We start from the raw sequence: 18,332 nt of genomic DNA on the forward strand, positions 1-18,332 counted from the left end.
CAATGCTTCATGGGTCATTCCATGTGTAACTGAGGATCTCAGCTCTGCGGGTTTCAGCTCTCTGCCGTCAGGCATTTTGTTTGACATCTCTAATTTAAAATATAAATAGAAGTTTAAAATTCTGGGTGCATTCTTTCACTACTTGTAAAGCATTTTATTATTCCACCACCATTCTGCCTTGCTCTACTACGACTTATCTGCTTTTTTTTTGCTTTTGTTTTGTGCATTAAGTTGCCAATATTCTCCGAGCAACTCAGGCTGAGACATTAGGCTCAGATGTGGAACTCTGTCAAGCAGCTTGTGAATTCGCAAGTGTCACATTACCAGAAGATGTCATTTAGTGTATTACATTTCTGATTAAAATCTTCAATGAGAGAAATTAAGCTAAAGGCTAGTAAGGTACATTCATTTCTTCCTGCTGACAATTTTGCTGTAAGCAGCCTTTGAAGGGTAATTAATTCAGTACCATACACTGGACCCTTTTTGTAGGCAATTTGCAGTGAGTCAAATAGCTTGCCAGCAGCATGCATTAAAAATATTCAGCAAAGAAACAAGCTAAAAACCTTCCCAAGACCAGAAATTGATAAAAACATTTTAATATGCTACACCCTGTACATGTAGTAGGTCAAAACCATTCCTGATGTAAGCAAGTATATTTCCATTTATGCAGAATGTGTCTAATCTGCCTTTCAGCATGTCACAGTTTAAGTTAGGAGTTTGTAAAAACCCAGTACAAATGACATAGCTTTGACACACTAAAAAGCAAAATATGTTTTGAAAACATTTAGCTCCTTAACATTAATTTTGGTGTAGTATTTAGCTATGGCTCAACACAACACCCTGACGGCATTTTAGAAGCAAAATATTAAAAAAATTAGATCTAAGCCAAAGTTTAAGGTGAAAATGCAAATGGATAGATGTCCCAGCAGTTGTAAGAACAACTAATTTTAGTATTTCAGATGATGTTGAAAATGCCAGGATATGGCAGAAACAAAAAACTTACAGGCTGAAGGACAGTGATAATCTTCACCATTTTGTGATAGCTTTCCCAAATCTATTCAACATCACTTTGGCTTTATCTAGAGTGAGATTCATGCAAACATCACCCATATTGGAGTTCTACTGAACTATGGTATAGTAAAACACTGCACAAAGTCATTTGAATTGGAAGTCTGAAAACATTGGATAGATGTTTCTTCCTTAATCATCCTAATGGTCTCAGAGACTTCTTGCAAAGCAGAAAAAAAAACCCCAAACAGATAGGGCTTTGCAAAATTTGAGCACCACTGGGAATGGGTGCCAGGGCTCTGAAATAAACAAATGCCACTGTTTCATCCAATCCTTCCAATATTTCTTGTTGAACCACCAATGCTATAAAATAAGTGGCATTGCAGGCAGTCATGACTTAATATGATCTGCCTGGACACAACCTTTTCTGCAATAGCCAAAAGGAGATTAAAAACCCCCAAGCATTCTTTGGTCTGTACCAGATAGGCAGGGACACAGATTTCTGATTTTTTTTACTGTCATAACAGTTGTCTGTCTGTATTTTTTTCAGTAATCTTAGTTCCCAGGAGAAGAACAGACACTAGATGACAGTCAGATTGACAACGTCAGAAGAAGATTTCTGAACAGAGGCAGGACAGCTAAGATGTTGCCTCCTTCCGAGATCTGTCATCCTTGAGGAAAATTCTGGCAGTTTTTAATATTATTTGACTTATGGATGAGCAATTTTTCAACAGCCTGGAAGGCTGGAGGATCAAGCAAAGTGTGGACCGATGAACTCCTCAGGGTGCCCAGCACATTGCAGATTACTGTTGACAAAACCCAGGAGACATGGCACAGTGCGAGTCTCAAGGCACTGCCCTGATTCCAAAGATACAGCCTCATCTGAATCCCAATGATCTTCTCACCAAACTAACCAGTAATTTTTTTACAGTGAGAGGAAATGACACCTGGGGTGTGAACAACGCAAGTCCAAGTGGTATTCCTTAGTGGCATAAAATATCAAACCATGGTGAGGGTGGGCTGCTGCTCACACACAAGCCTTCACTGTTCTTCACTCTTCAAAGGCATGGCAGATATCAGGGTAAAGAAACGAAATACTCAGAAAAAGCTTTTAAATCCAAGTTAAATCCCATCAATGATAGCTTTAAAAGATCAGTTCCTTATATCTATAAAAGCACGTTGACGGGATTATGTGCAATCTGGCTGCTAACATTTGCAGTGTCACAGAACACTGTACAGGCGGCTTGAGTGCTCACCTCCTCTCTGAAAACACTCACTGTGAGGCATTTTGATGAGGAAAATCTTTCAGTGGTGACTTTGGGTTTAAACTGCTTACAGCCCACCAAAGACCTTGCACCAGGTGCAATGGCACTGTTCCATCAGCGAGAGACCTGCCATTGGCAGGTGGGTGCTTTTCATGGAGTTCATTTTCATGCTCTATTGTTCTACATATTTATAACATCCTGTTACATTATTAATAGTGATTAAATGTTTAGGTATTTCAGATCAATAAAGACTCTGTTTACATGTTTACTTTATTAAAAATTAATAAGTTACAAAGAGAAAGTGCACTGAATTTGTGCGCAGCTATGGAATGAAGTCCAGGCTATGTACCGTACTGTGGAAATAAAAAATTTCTTATGCCCTTATTACTGGAACATAGTTTATCTAATGTATAGGCCTCGCTGACAGGGTAATAGTTAGGTGATGTGGATGATTTGTGGATCTTTTTGTCAGCACGTAAGTTATAGCTTCCCAGGTGAACTACAGCATAAAAACTTATGTGCCCCTATATTTCAAATGTTCAAGAAAATACGTGTTACCAGGCTTTCTGAACAAGTAAGTTCTCCTTTCCTACTGCAAAGTCTATTCCTGTTAAAGGGCAAGCCAATCTCACAAACACTCAGAGATCACTCTACTGTTTGCATGACAGCTTGGGAGTCGCCCACAGCACAAAATGGTAAACTCCATGATGGTCTATCAACAGGCAGTGAAAACAAAATAGCTTGTTAATTAGATAGCTGGATTATATGTAGGTGACACGTGTTAAATTTATTACACGGTAAATACCAATCAAATTCTATTGGGCAGAAAGGCGACTGAATACAGCGCGTATGAATCCAACTTGTCCTTCTGCTTCCTGCCACTGTATCTATCTACAGCACAAAGAGCTAAACTCTCCCCCACTTATTTTGTAAGTATGAGATAGCTTACCTTCCACGAGAGTCTAAGTTTTGTTAATAAGAGTAGTAGAGCTTGTTGCTGTGATACTTTTATGAACTAGACAGGTAATAATGAGAATCTCATAAACAAGATCCTCAGCTATTGGGACTTAGACGTTTGCTATCTTTTTAAGTATTTTTTGATCACCAGTGAAGAATTCTCAGCTATCCAGGTGTCACTATTTTTTCCTGGTTAAATAATTTCATTGAAGTTCTCAATATTCAGAAAAGTCTTTTGTCTAAAAGAAAACTCACCTGCTCTCAAATGAGACATCTCCTGGGATGACATGAGTGCTTTCCTTCCCAATAAGGAATCTGATTCGATCATAGAAGAGCCTTGGAGGATGCTGAGAGAAAGGCGGTTGGCTGTGCTGAATAAGGTCAAGGGGATCAGGCGAACCCTGGCAGAGAGGACTTGCATAACAATTGCTTTGCTGACAGCAGTCGGGGTCGACACAGTCTGTCAGGCCATCTGAAATGGAGAGAATGAGAAATCCAGCAAATTGAGTGATTCTGAGAAAAAAAGCACCATGTTTACTACTGGAGAGCACCAGAGGTATTGGAAGGCATAATAATGAGAAAACAGAACCCACGAACTAAGTGAATAGGGAAGAGTAGGAGTGTTCACTGCAGAGCAGGCAGAAGAAGAAAATCACTACCCAATGCTTGTTAGTCCAATGGGTGTATGATCCACACTGTGCAACTATATCTCTAATAGTCCTTTATTGTCACTACTGTCTGTTCACGCCTGTGAAGAACATACACTTGGTACCCAGTCTGCAATAAAGAACTGACTCTCATGAACATCCTCACTACAGTATTAAAAAAAGGTACTTGTTACAGTTGTCTGATTTCTATTTTAAGACCTACAATAGTTTTATTAATGCTTAGGATATTTACTTTTCATTTATTGGTTGCAATACCAGAATGGTCCAAAAAGGGCAGAATCATGACTACTCTCCTCTTGTAGTTGGTGATATACAAATACACACACCCTGATGCAGGCTCTATCCTAGTGACCTGACGGATACAGTCATCTCCATGGATGCTTGCACCAGGAAAGCATATCTGGAAAGTGAAAATAAACCTATTCCTCCTCCCTCCATGTTCAAGTATGAAAAATAGGAGAAATAAATGATTTTTTTTTTCCCTTCTATATTTCTTCTATGGACAAAATCTATATTTCTTCATGGACACACTTGCAACAAAATTTGTGGGTAAAATTAATTTACTTAAATGTCCAAAGCTTATGATGAAAAGTGAAGCACTGAAATGCATCTAAATTAAATACCTAAATAAAACTTCAAATCAGGCTATTGGCAGTTAATTGCTTCTATCAGCAGCTTAGATGTCCAAATTGCCTAAATTACATACTCAATCAGAAACAGGTTTAATAAGGTATGGTAAAATGTGCAACTATGTTCTTAAACATCCATTTTATGACTTAGCATTTGCTAACTTGCTTGGATTGACAAGGACACTACAGCATATAAAGCAAGATTAAGGCATTGTATCCTTCAACAAAGACATCTCTCTGTATTTTTCACAAGGTCAGTCTGAATAAATGCGGAGTCATCATATCACTGTATGGATTTCCCTTGTGTTAAAATTGGAATGCTATAGGACCAACATACTGTCAAGATATTTTCACTTCATGCTTTGACTTTTCATGCTCTGGTTGTACCAATGCTTTGGTGCCTATAAAACCGTAACCCCTCTGGGCAAACTGCGTTATCGGGGAAGCTGCTGGAGTTTTGTCACTGACTTTAATGGGTGTGAGACCAATCCTCAGCAAACTTTGCTCTTTTCTCAATAGAGCACACTGCGCTGTGTGAATGCTCAGTAAATAACAGCATAAAATATTCACTTCGAAAAGAAAGCAAAAGCCCTTCTACAGAACAAACAAGTATAATGAAACGGGCTTTCCTGGAATCTGAAAATCCTTGCCTGACCTTGAGCAAGGTAATTGCTCGGCTAAGCAAAAAATATTAACAAATATCCTACTGCAACTCGGAAATCAGACAGAGCAGGCTAGTTTTTGTGATAATGTGCCATGGGCAACTGCAGATAGCTAGCAACAATAATCTAAGATCCTCAGATCCAGCAAAGCTGGCATTGCTACAGGTCAGTGCATGCTTTAAGTTCCTTCCGCGTTCCCTCAGTCCTGGAGACAACAGGCATTAGCCAGTGGTGGGAGACGAACTTCACAGGGCAATGTTGAGTTTATTGACTTTGATTGTAGCAGTCACTTTACATTCAGGAAAACCTAGAAAGCTACTGGAATCTGCTAGGAAATCAGTAAACTGAAACACTAAGGGGCCTCCAGTCTAAACAAAACTGCACGGAGGTGGGTGGAGGAGCTAACAATATGATCTTCAGGTTGAAACCTGAAGAGCAGTCTTGGAACTGCACGGAACAAGTATCTTCTCTTATTGTTTCCTCTTTTTTGTCCAAGGAATGAAACCATATTCTTAATAGGTGAACTGGAAAGCATCAAGTTACCAGTAGATTCTCCAAGACTGCAAATATTAAAAATCCTACTAGACTTGAAAAGGTGATAAATTGAAATCTCTTGCTTCTGCTTTATATTGGTGAAGATCCTCGCAGAGAGTACTTGATGTGGTTAGGCGTAGCCATTTGGGGCTGTTCTCTGCAGCTGGAAGGGTTATTTCAGTGACAGGTATTGTTCAAGGAGTCAAGGTGCTTTCTGGAAGGTACTAATTTCTACAAGCTGACTGTTATCTACCTGGGGAACTTGACAAATATTGGTCTGGCAGAATAAGTACTAATCAGAAAAAAGGCCCACTTATTTCAGAATAACAGTATCCATGGGGAAGCTATTTTGGAGTAATTTATTCCACAGTAGCTATTCTGATTAATTTTTTCCTTGTCAACAAGCCATTAGATGTGGGAACTGAGCTGACCTGATTCTCTCATTTATGTAAGAAATAAAAGTGAAGATTCATAGAAATATTAGAATATGAAGATTTGCTTAGAAAAGAAATAGCTATAGAAATATCAATTAAATACTTTGCTTTCCCTAATAGAGTCTTCATTCTTCTTTGCTTCAGTCAACAGCTTATATGCCTGGCAACAAACACTGTGCATTCATGCTGTACACAAAAAGAAACCAAGTAAAGGGAAAGCAGTTTTCCATCTTCCAGTCAGATTCAATTTTCAGCTTTTCTTTGCAGTTTACTTGTCAGCAAAGTCACTATCTCAGAAACTGTTTTAGGTTCTGCTAATGGAGTTATTTTGGTTTGAATCACTTTCACCTGGTTTCATTTTATTCTCCAGGCTCCCAGGGCTACAGATGGGTGGGTGGGTTTCCCATTAGTAGGGGTGTGGAGTCCCAGAAGCATATCAGAATAACCCATGAGGAGAACGGTGTTTGTCTTAACAGGACATGAATGTACAAAGCACTGGATATACCATGAACAGCTTATGGCTACAAAGAGGTAAGAGGAAGAAATTGCTAACCAAAACATAAACACTAATCCAAAGTAAAAGTCTTCTAGGTTACAGATTATCATTAATGGCTTCTCTCTCTCATGCTGTATTTATTTTTTTTTTTTGATTTTTTAAAAATCTTTTCACTGATTAGGTGACAATTTATTTCTGTCTCCCTTCTCAACCAGAAGAAAGATGCTAGGCTCGGAGAAGATGCTCCCTGGGCAGTGAGGCAGGAGGTGCAGCAGCACCAGCTCCTCTACAGACTCTTAACACTACATATTTGGCTCAGGCCTAACTCAGACCATTGGGTGTATGTATTTAAGAATTATTAACTAGAATTGTCTGAGTAATTTAAGTTCTATTTTTTTCCAAACAATCCAACAAAATTTAGAAAAGAAATCAACTTGGATAAACTAAAAATGTTTTTCACACTTTGTGCTGAACTAAAAGAATAAAACCTATTTTGGGGCAAATAAGGAACTCTTAAGCCAAAACAAAAATCTTTGTTCTACTTTAGGCTCATATAAGACTCGATTTTAACATAGACCATTTAAAAGCAAAAAGAAAAAGACCCAAACCTAAACCCCCAAAAGAAACTACTGTAATTCAGTGTGATACCCATTAAAATGAACCACGTAAAACAAACTGGTCCAGAATCACAATCACATATGGAGGAGGTTATGATAATGGAAATCATATTAGTAAGTGCACGTGAGGATAAAATTTTCAACAAGCCAATCCTATTTGAAATGAGATTTTTTAATCCAGGAGAATAATCCAGAAAAATAAATAAATCTTGTTTATAAACTATTGCATCAAACTCATTCACTTGAAAATGCTACAAATACGTTAATTCTCAACCAATGGTCACATTTTTTAGTTAAGTTTTCATATCAGGAACCAACTGTTAAAAAACTCACCATGCTAAGAAAACAGCAGGGTTTCTATTAAATCTCAGGAGACAACAGTCAGGAGTATGAACAAACTACTACAAACAGCAAAAACTGTAAATCCTACAGCAGGGGAGCCTGTACACTGAAGTTTTTACTGTCAATTACCACACAGTGCATCACAGCATAGATGCAGACTAAAATGTATTACAGAGGCATCAATGATCTTGGTTTGCTATTAGCATTTTTTTATTTATTTTATATAAAAGGCAGTCAGGCACCTTCAAGGTGCACTACACATTATATAATAAAGTGATTCAGATTTTGATGAGTCTGAGATTGTGGTTTCACATCTTCCAGGTACCTTGCTTTGTATGCAAAGGATAACGATGGACTGGGATTTTTGTTTCAGTAAGTAAATTAGACAATGAAAATATTTTTAATATTACTCCTAAAATAGAATTCACAAAGATTGACTTGAGGATAAAAAGCACTTCATAGCACTCTTAAATAATTTAAGCAACCTCAAAGAAAAGGCAGAGCATGCCAAAACAAATTGCTCTATTCTCAGTCACACCACTCCTCTTGGCATTGCTGTAGCTCACAGAGTTAGGGCAAGATTTTCCAGTTTCCTTGCTGGGGAAGAGATCCTTTCAGGAAGCTTTTAATAAGGAATGATATTAATATTTATTGTGTCAGAAGTCAGTGTCAATGGAATCACACAATCTTTTCCATCAAACAAAATATATTTTCTTGCTTATACGTTTATATATATTTTTTTTCTTATTTAATATGATGGGAAGAATGCGACAAGTGTGACATACCTCCTCAGCTATGTTTCTACTGCAGCCAGTTCGTGCTAGGTCCAGCACATTCTCTAATGTATACATTATGCAGCAATCTGTCTTTTGCATGGATGATCCCTTCAGCAGCCAGACAAATTGGCAATGGAGCCACGGACCCACCTCTCCACTGGTTACTTTCTAGCAATATACCTCTTTACTTACCATATTTGTAAGTAAAATCATGTAATGTGATGTAAAGAAATGTAATGCTGTACAGTGATTGTATTTCATGTGTTTTGTATTTGACCTTTCCATATGCTTCATAATATCTATATTAAATCCTCAATAAAATAAAATAAAATAACAGTTGGAAAAGAAAAAAGCATTTTGTCAGCTTTAAGCTAATAGCAAGAACATGGAACAAGTCACATATTTTGGGCCTCATATGGCTCTATGCCATCTGCTTTTCAAATCCTGGCTTTTCTAGTCTTCTCATCTACCTTTGAATTACTTGCAATTCATGACTGCAAATATGGGAGTATCACAGTAAGTCAAGTTGCTGAAAATGGGTCTTTGTTCACAATTAGTACAATTGTGTAGGTAGTGGATCACTGGGTGGGGGTTACTGGTAAGGGAAAAAAAGAACAAAGCAGTTCTAATTTCGGCAGTGGTGGCTTCCCCAGCTCACCAGTGCAGCATGCAAGAACCTCCACAGCAGCTTCTTTTCTATTAAACCACTGAGACGCTTAATTAACTGGCTATGAAAATGACAGATTCAATCAGACTGTACCCCCCATGTTACTGGGTTAGTTATTTTAATAAACCATCCACTATCATTAGGTTCTGGCAAGCAAAACATAACTAGTTAGCAATAATACTTAAAAATGCTGTTCTTCTGCTTTCAAGTTCATTAAAAGATCAAAATTCTTGCCCCTTCACACACCCTTTTGTCACACATGAAGAAGATACTAGTAATGTTAACCACAATAGGTTTGAAATTTTATGGTTAATGCCAAACGCAGAATACTACAAGAAGTGGTGTATACACTTACATGGTGCACGCATACACAGGTATGCAGGAATACTCACAGACACACACACAAATAAACGTACTTGCTCAGTCACATGAAAATCAAGCCCATCTCTAAGCAATACACTATACTTTGTATAAGTAATACTAATGACCTTCATTTTCACTGCTGCAGAGCAACCCAGAGGTGTGTGTGTAAGTGCTCTCCTGCTCCCTCTGTGCTGATCCAGTGAGCGCAAGCCAGTGATGGAGCTGTGAGAACTATGTCCAGAACATTTTCACAGAAAGTAAAAAATGGGCTTTAAGTTTCTCCTTGCAGTAAGCAGATTTTGCTCTCTAAACGCCTTATGCAGGACAACCTAAAAAACTCAACACCGTGACTCTCAACACTTGAAGGATTTGAGCTTTTTGGTACACTTGCATGATCAATTGTTCAATACTATTGTTGTTCACGAAAAAAAATCCACAGGAGTCTTCGACTTATATTTGCTCGCCGCCTTTTGTGGATTTCAAATAAGCATTAAACAATGCCTGTGCCAAGTTGTTTCACCACAGGCTCAGTTACGTCCAATTAAGGTTGCCAGGGATCTGGGCAATCTGAATCAAAGAGTAACTTCAGAAGAGACTAAGCAGCAGTAACTGTCATGAGACTAATGCTTATTTGTATGCATTAATCCAAACTGCTTCTCAAATTTTAGCTGTAGTACATAGCATGCAGCAAACAGTGACGCTGTTAACTGGGAACACTGGCGTTAGTATAAAGACATTGGAAACCCATCAGTGTGTCTGTGGAAAGGCTACAGTGTTTTACCCAGTGAGTACCAGTGGTATTTGGCCTTCCACACACAGGAGATTGCAAATATATCAGGGTATGATTTTCAGAAACTGTAAGTATCCCTGGGGAGCCCTCGCTGCTCAGCAACAATGAAAACCATTCCCATCAGTATTATTTATATTGTGTAATAATAGCATATTACTTATATATGGACTCAATATCTCTGTGATGGATAGGTTATTAAAATGCCAATGGATGGGTCAGAAATACATCAATATTTTAGCAGCACTGGTTATCAACCCAAGGCTATGCTGAGTCATATATTTTCCTGTGCTTGGAAAAGCTTGGAGAAAGCTATAATAACTGTCTGAAGTGACTGAAGGGATATTTGGAAGAGAATTCAAAGCCTGTAGTAAATAGTATTTTCCTTAAAAAACAAATAGTCAAGATTGAATCACGAAAGAAAAAGAAAACTATGAAAAGAGATCCAGGCAAATTTAAAAGAGAATCCGTATCAAAGAAATTAATGGGAGTGACAGGCTGCAACTTTCAGCTCAAGACGAAGACCTGCATGTGTAGCAGCAATGTAAATATACGTCAGAATAGCAGGTAAACTGCAGCTTGGCAGGGCAGAGGCATGACTTGTGAGCTGGTCCCAAGTGCCCTGGGACACAGGCACCCGCCTGCGCAGAGCTCAGCAGAGCTTTCAAGCAATCTCCTGGAGCTACTGAAACTTCCAAATGAGTCTAAAGTAATGGCAGAACAAGAGAAAATGACCTGCTCAGATGAGCTGAATGGTCATTTTATCAACTGCAAATGAAATCATGTCAGTCACGACAATGAAAGGAGGAGAATAAGAAATGGGGAATAATGTGATGCTGAAGCAAGCCACGGCGAGGGAAAGGCCCCACTGCAAAGGACATCTGCTTGACTTCTTGGCATTATTTAATGGACATCACGCTGCTAACAGACTGCAGATGCACTCCACAAGAGCAAGTGCAAACCACGCCGTCGTGCATCTGTTATAATGCTAAGACCTTTTCAATGATATTTGTAGTGATATTTGAACAGGTAAACATGCCCTTAAGTCTGCAAGTAGGAAAAAGCTAACAGAGAGTTATGAGATGGAATGGGAAAGGCAGTTATGGTACAGTCAGGGTTCAGCGTATACTAATGGGGCTCTAATAGAAATAGTGTTCTCCCTGCTCAGGAAAACATTTCTGCGTGTGTTTAACCTGACCGCCTCGAGTTACTGCACTGAGGAGAAGTCGGTGCTTCAGCGTTGGCAGAACTGGGCTGCTTGTGATGCTTGTGGCTTACCTTTATAGTAATATACCAGTCCTTAAAAAATGAATCCAAGACTTCCTCCCTCCCAAAGCTTTTGTGCTGTTACTACAGAAGACGAAACACTAATGCTTACTTTTCCTCAAGCCAAGTAAATGACATTATTTGATCCCTACAGATGGAACAAATGAAATACTTCATTTTGCAACACATTTTTTCTACCATGTACTTAAATGTATTTTTATATAGTAAAAATCTGTTTTTTAGTCTTTGAAAGTACTTTATAATAAATCAGCTGAAAACTACATAAAGTTAGCATTCTGCCTACCTCCTGAAATTAGAGTTTGTTTGAAATAATAATTGTTCAACTTTACTACGTCTTTGTTCTTTAGTTGTGACTTCCTTCTAACAAACTTGAGGCACAAAACACTTCCTAAGGGCTGAGATATAAATGTTTGATTTAAACACAATTGGAGTGAATAGGACCTTTGCTAGGTGAGAATACCATGATTTGGAATATACAACAGCACTAAATTAGGTCTTGAGCATCATCGCCTGGGCTACGTGTCACGGACTGAATAAGATCACATCCTAACAGCTTAGGCAGCTACTACCTGCCAGCTGAGTTTCTGTAACTCTTAAATCACCACAACTGCAGGCAAAAAACATTAATAGCTTCCATCTTTATGCACCTGATCCAGTTATGTAGCTTGGTGGATGGTAACTCATAATGCCACCATAATATTCTCATAGTCTAAGGCACAACCTCCCAGCAAACAGGACTTAACAGGTAATGTCATGTCTCCTTCCAAATTTCTGTTTTTACTGTTGTGTATGTATACAAACCCTGAAACACTAGGAATCACCTTCTGATTTCGTATCAATGGAACACTGGTATAACTCCAATGACTTTAGGAGAATTTTTCTAATTTATGCTTGTGCCAAATCAGGTCCTATAAACTTCATATATAAAGAGAAGTGACTTTAATATGTAGATATAATTTTCCTTTCTTATATAAAATTGATTGTGAAGGAAACTTAATTACATTTAGCCCATCTGTAGTAGTCAGATTAATTAAATATTTCTCTCTGCACTTATCTCTAATTGTAATGTCAACAGAGCTGTCCTAGTTCATGTTATGTTCCCATTAAAAAGGAAAAAGAAAATTACTTTTAAAACCTGCAGTGAAATGATGTTAAGTGTCTGCCTTAAACTGACAAATTCAAGGAGATTTAGAGTTAAAACTGCCGACTCTTTCAATAACTCACCATTATTGCAGAATATAAAGCACCCAAAATCACAATACAGGGCAGTTTACAGAGAGCCAGTTCACAGAGTGTATCAGAAATTGCTTTGCATACATTACAGGCTAAACAGGGTTTTTGTGGACAGATTTAAGAGTGCAGGCGAGTGAGTCAGTGGCTCGGACAGCAGGGGAGAGCACCAGACAGATGGGAAAGCACAGGGGGGGCAGCGATGCCAGCTGTGGGACCTTGTGTGAAAGGGATACACACCAGCGTAGAGAGCAGAGAGAGTGGGCAGAAATGGCTGCTAGAGGTCTTGGAAATAAGGTGGAAAAAGAAGGATAAGAGAGGAATAAGGCAATTTTGAATGGGGTTCAGAAATGAGGAAGGCTTTGCCAAAAGACAGCATGGTCTTAGCGCCCACAGGATACAAAATCAGAAGGTCTCAAAATATATCCGTAAATGAGGAATCATCACTTAGTCAGAATGTTTCTATTGAGGTCCCACAGTGACCTCAGTTCTTGGCCCTAAATCAAGCTCAATTCATCAATGACCTAGAAGAAAATAGACAATCATTATACTAAGGTTTGACACTACAGTGGGGTATGAGATCTCACCCAAGACACTGAGATGGTCTATTATTACACAATAAGATAATATATATTTCAATACATCTCAGTGTAAAATCTATGGAAAAAAAATGTAACTCTGCTTGAGACAAGATGTATTTACAGGCTGAATGAGAAAGCTGCACAGCTTCGAGTACGGGGGCAAGCACACTGTAAAGCATGGTAGTAAGTAAAGGAGAGGAAAGCAATAGTCTTTCCTGACTGTCTAGTAAATAAGTATTCCTAAAAGAGATAGGAAAAATAATTAACTCTGAGAACAATCAGTGAGGAATGTTGTGGCTTTACTCCCACCGGTAAGTTTGAAATAGAGTCCGGATGTTTTTCCTGAAAAAAATGCACTAGCTTGTGCATTAGAATGAACTACTGGAAAGGAGGCAGAGACTAACTTATGAAAGAACTATGTTTTTCCCAGCGAACCTAAAATTTACACAGCCTTAGAATGAATCAAGACTACAGTGGTCTGATGTAGGAAGCACCTACTGCCAAATTCCCTGGTTCAACTGGTGGAAAAGAGCAAGTGATTTGTACGGAGCTGTTTATGGTACTTTCAAAATTACTTCTGCACACTTTCGACACTTGCTTATTCAACAATCGTTCAAATATAGGTCCAGATAATTGCAAGAATTGTGCTGCGTCTCAGCGGAAACATTAAGAAATATATTAATGTTAAAAAAGCATCTCTAAATGTATGCTTCATGCTTGCAAATGTATTCATTTAATATTAACATAAGACTAAACTCTGGATGCATTTTGACAGGCACAGAGGTTTTTTCATTTGGGTAGCCATTAGCCGTCTTTTCTGAAGTGGATGACAGAGTTATGAGGTAGAGTGCAAAGGAGACAGAAGAAATTACTTGTTACAAGTTTTTTGTTCGTTGGTTTTGGCTTTTTTAAAGAAAAAAATCAACTACTGGGATGATAGGTATGGCACATAATTTCTGCCTTGAATAACATCTAGCACAAGGGTCTGTTCCCTCACTGCACTGCTTAAGAAAAGTCAGTGGAACAACTGTCTTGAGCAAACAGACAAACATGGACATTCTGTGACAAAAAGGAAAACATACACTAAACCTATAGATTCAAATGACAATCCAGGATGTGACAAATAAACAAACAGACATGAATTATGTATCATACCTCCATCATTGTCCAGGTTATCTCCACACACCATTTCCATGACAACATTACATCCCGAACCACTCCAGCCCACTTGACAAACACAGTGCCATCCATTCTGATCAAGAGTGCACCTCCCATTTCCGTAACAGAGACCTGGGCATCCATCTAGAAAAGAAAATGTAAAAAAGAAGCCTTCATGGAGGAGCTTTCTTCTCTTCTTTTACAGTTGTAATTATTCTTTGGCATTCTTTCATATAGTAGTATATTTGCTGCCTTCAAATGATCACTGCTCCTTTGCAAGCCATTTATATTTTTTGCCAAATATGGAAGTATCCCCATCCTGGTCCCTCCCTTCGCTTGCCCAAAAGTCATTTTGCAGTGAGGAATGAGGATTTTTGGTGTGTAACATTTTGTGCGCGGAAAAAAGTGAGTAAACCTGTAAGAAGATATTTAATGGTCTGCTGTGTCCATCTCTTTCTCTACTTATTGAAAAATAAGTTGTAGATCACAAAGGCAGGCCTATACATAATCAATGTTTATATGAAAGGTATGCATGGAAAATATTGTTTAAATGACAAACTGGCATTTGTGGACATAATACTACACATTGCAGGGAGTGGAGGTGACCTCTTTATTCTGTTCACAAATACTCAGCTGACTGAGAAAAAGCCAATTTGATTTATGCTACAATACAACTCTTTCCACAGAAGGCAAATGGGGGAGTATTTCCTTTCTAGGTCTAGTTCCACTTCCTTCACATTATAGTCAATTCAAATATTACAAAAAACCTTGCCCCTAGTGGCTCTGATTCTAGATCAAAACTGGAACAAAGACTGCAGCATCCTCTGGATTATACACACTTGTAAACTCTAAATCTATAGTAATTTGGACATTCTCAGCTACATCTCTCGCCTACGAGTGAGGGAGGAATTGTCTCTGGATGTGTACACTCGTGTCCATCTGCTTGCATAGCTCAGTGCCAGCTCAGACATTTGTCAAATCTGCACCATGTCACACATGGAGCCAAAGCTCAGCAATAAGCTTTACAGTGCAAGTGACATCCCTTCTTAGAGGACTCCTTTCTTTTTTGCCAGCATGGACACACAGGAACTGAAAGTGTCTCCTATACTTGATAGTGAACATCATCACTTAAGTGTTATCAGAGAGAATTTTTTTTGAAGAAGAAGAGGCCTCAGTCTCCATATGTGTTTGGCAGCCCCAAGAAGCTCCAAAAGGACTTTGGAGGAGCCAACCCAAGAGTCAGAGAACCTGTGTGACTTACAGCCCAGCGTGCAGCACATTTCCTGGGAACTTTACACTAGACACACAATCTCTCTCCTCCCCACCCTTGGTGCAGTTTATCAACCACATCTGCAAAAAGGGGGATTGGAGAGTCTGACCCTCTTGCTTGGAAGAGCTGGAGATGGGTGGCACCGTTTTCTCACACTGGAATTCTGGAAGTTGCTGCTCCAAAATAGCAGGAGGTTGGCAACCACCAGCTATACTGTAAAAGCCAGTTATTTGCCTCTTTTGGGCAAATTGGGGAAATTTGGAAAGGGCAGGATGTGAGAGCTGTTCTGGGTAACAGGGATGTTTTTCCACTTCACTGTCCTGCTGAGTTATTTCATTTCTTGCATACGATTATATTTTGCTGCTGTGTGTGCTTATCCTCTAAGACTATAAATGCAATCAAATGAATGCCTACATGATTTTATTATTCTCTAATTCTGAAGAAATAAAATAATAGATAAAAAATAAACAGCCAGGTCTTTCTGGAATATGGGTTAGCTTGCTATTCTAGCTAGCAGCATTTTTGCAAGGGGCACTGTGCATCATTGCTCTGCACAGCATGGCGAGAGCCGAGGGACTGCTGCCAAACTCGGGGAAGGTACTTGCACTGACACAAATGAGGAGGACCCGCGGCAAGGCATGGAAATCAAATGAACAGCACCAGACGCAAAACAACTTAAAATTTAACTCATGTCAAATGATTTGAAGAGAACTATATCACATCTAGCATTGACAGTTTTTAAAAAAGTGTACTTCTCTATCAAAAGAAATTTACTTCAAGCACACATGACAAAAAAAAAGAAAAAGACAACTTTTGTTCCCATGGAAGACAGGATCAACTAAAAGTTTTTTGAGCAAGTCCCCAGCTGTGTCATTACTTTGGAATGGTAAACGAGAGCAAAATGATTTGCCTAACATAGCACATCAGATGCCACATAAACCATGCTTACATTGCTACAACTTTGCGAATGAGTTGAGCACATTATTTGTTTAAAACTGCGTTTTCTTCTGTAAATCTCTCTCTGTCTCTGTGTGTGTATATATATCTACATATCTGTATCTCCATAAACAACTGTTTTATCTATTCTGGCAACTTAGCAGTACAGAAGCTCAGACAAAACAGGTAACACAAAACACTCCATTCCCAACACTTTTGTATCTTTTCATTATTCTTTTGCAATGCTGATATGAAAAACTTACCTCGAACAGCATCTAAGTAGTGAGCTTAAAAAAGAAAAGAACAAAACTGAGATGGATTGAACTTCTGTACCCAAATGAAAATACAGACACCATTTGGTTATGGCTCACCACCTGTTGGTTAGCTCTAAAGTGTCTCCCTGTCCCTACAGTCAGATCTATTCCTGCCACTGTGATCAAAACACATTGCCTATGTGATGGTTCTCCGTTTGATGACAAGCATGCAAGGGACAGCTTGGGCCATAGCTGGCAGTGCCTACCCAATGTGATGAGCAGCTCTATTTATCTTTTTAATTATTTTGGTCCTTTTCTGTATTTGCTCTACACAATCTTTAGAAAATTAGGCTGTTCTTCCTTCACAAATCTAATTCTTGATTTAGCAAATCTGATTTAGTAAATCTGATTTAGTATATTCAAGACCCAGTGAATGAATTATCTTAAAATGATCAAGATAAAGACAATACATTCTACTTTTTTTCAAGAAGCAAGCATGAAAGCTTACTCTGCTTACCTCTGAAAATTAGATACCCTGCTATCAGAAACAATTAATATGTTTATGAATAATTTTGCTTTGGGACATTTTAGAGAGAAACACTATTAGACTTTGCAAAAACCTGTTGTATTTCATTAAAATTACAACTATTACGTTTGTATAGTAGCGTAACGACTTCCAAAAAGATCTGAAAGCTTTACCTTACTAGGAATATTGTTAGAAGCCAGCTATAGAAAAAACACCTCTAGTAATAAGTAAAATATGTAAATCCTCAGACATGAAGGCAAGAGATTTAATGCAAGAATTACTTAAGCTGAATAATAGCTTCATCCCCTCATACCTTCTATTTCTTACATAATTTTTTCCCTCCTGACTCAAAGTTATCATATGAACACAACCCAAGGATATGTTGGGACCGACATATCTTTTGTGTGCTTTTGTGTTTTGTAAAAAATAAATTCATCAATGTTATTTCCACTAAACAGAAAGCTGCACTGAGTTGCAATTCCGTGGGACAAGCACGGTGCACCATCAGTGCAGAGGCACCTTTTTACACCTGGCCTGATTCTGGGTCTCTCTTTTTCCAGATTGCCTTGAATCAGACTGATAGCTAGGGCAGATCTTTGCATAACTCGTTAAGATTTTTGTGTATTTTAATTTTCGAGGTACAAAACGCCCTTACCAATGGTGCAGTGGTCCCCTTCCCATCCAGGGCTGCACTCACACTTCCCGTCCTTGCACTGGCCGTGTTCTGCACAGTGAGAGTGGCAGGTACGTTCTTCACAGGTTGGTCCCACCCAGCCCTCTTCACACTGGCATATCCCTCTCGAACAGACACCATGGCTGCCACAGTCCAGGGTACAGAGCTCTGCAGAGGATTACAAAAATACATAATGTGAAACAGCAATTTCT

General features: G+C 38.7%; 1 protein-coding gene across 2 annotated transcripts in view; it reads right to left on the reverse strand.

Annotated features, from left to right (window-relative positions):
- TENM1 (teneurin transmembrane protein 1) overlaps positions 1-18,332 on the reverse strand; it is a 249,015-nt gene that overhangs the window by 79,773 nt on the left and 150,910 nt on the right. Inside the window, exons 11-14 of one of the 2 annotated variants that reach the window (XM_074147705.1) lie at positions 18,103-18,288; positions 16,931-16,954; positions 14,459-14,605; positions 3,486-3,702 (exon numbers count right to left, since the gene is read on the reverse strand). In XM_074147705.1, coding sequence (XP_074003806.1) covers positions 3,486-3,702; positions 14,459-14,605; positions 16,931-16,954; positions 18,103-18,288 — 574 coding nt within the window. The remainder of the gene's footprint in view (positions 1-3,485; positions 3,703-14,458; positions 14,606-16,930; positions 16,955-18,102; positions 18,289-18,332) is intronic. The other variant, XM_074147706.1, reaches the window with a different exon arrangement.

This window comes from Numenius arquata, chromosome 5 (genome assembly GCF_964106895.1).
Source record: "Numenius arquata chromosome 5, bNumArq3.hap1.1, whole genome shotgun sequence".
NCBI classification, from domain to species: Eukaryota; Metazoa; Chordata; class Aves; order Charadriiformes; family Scolopacidae; genus Numenius; species Numenius arquata.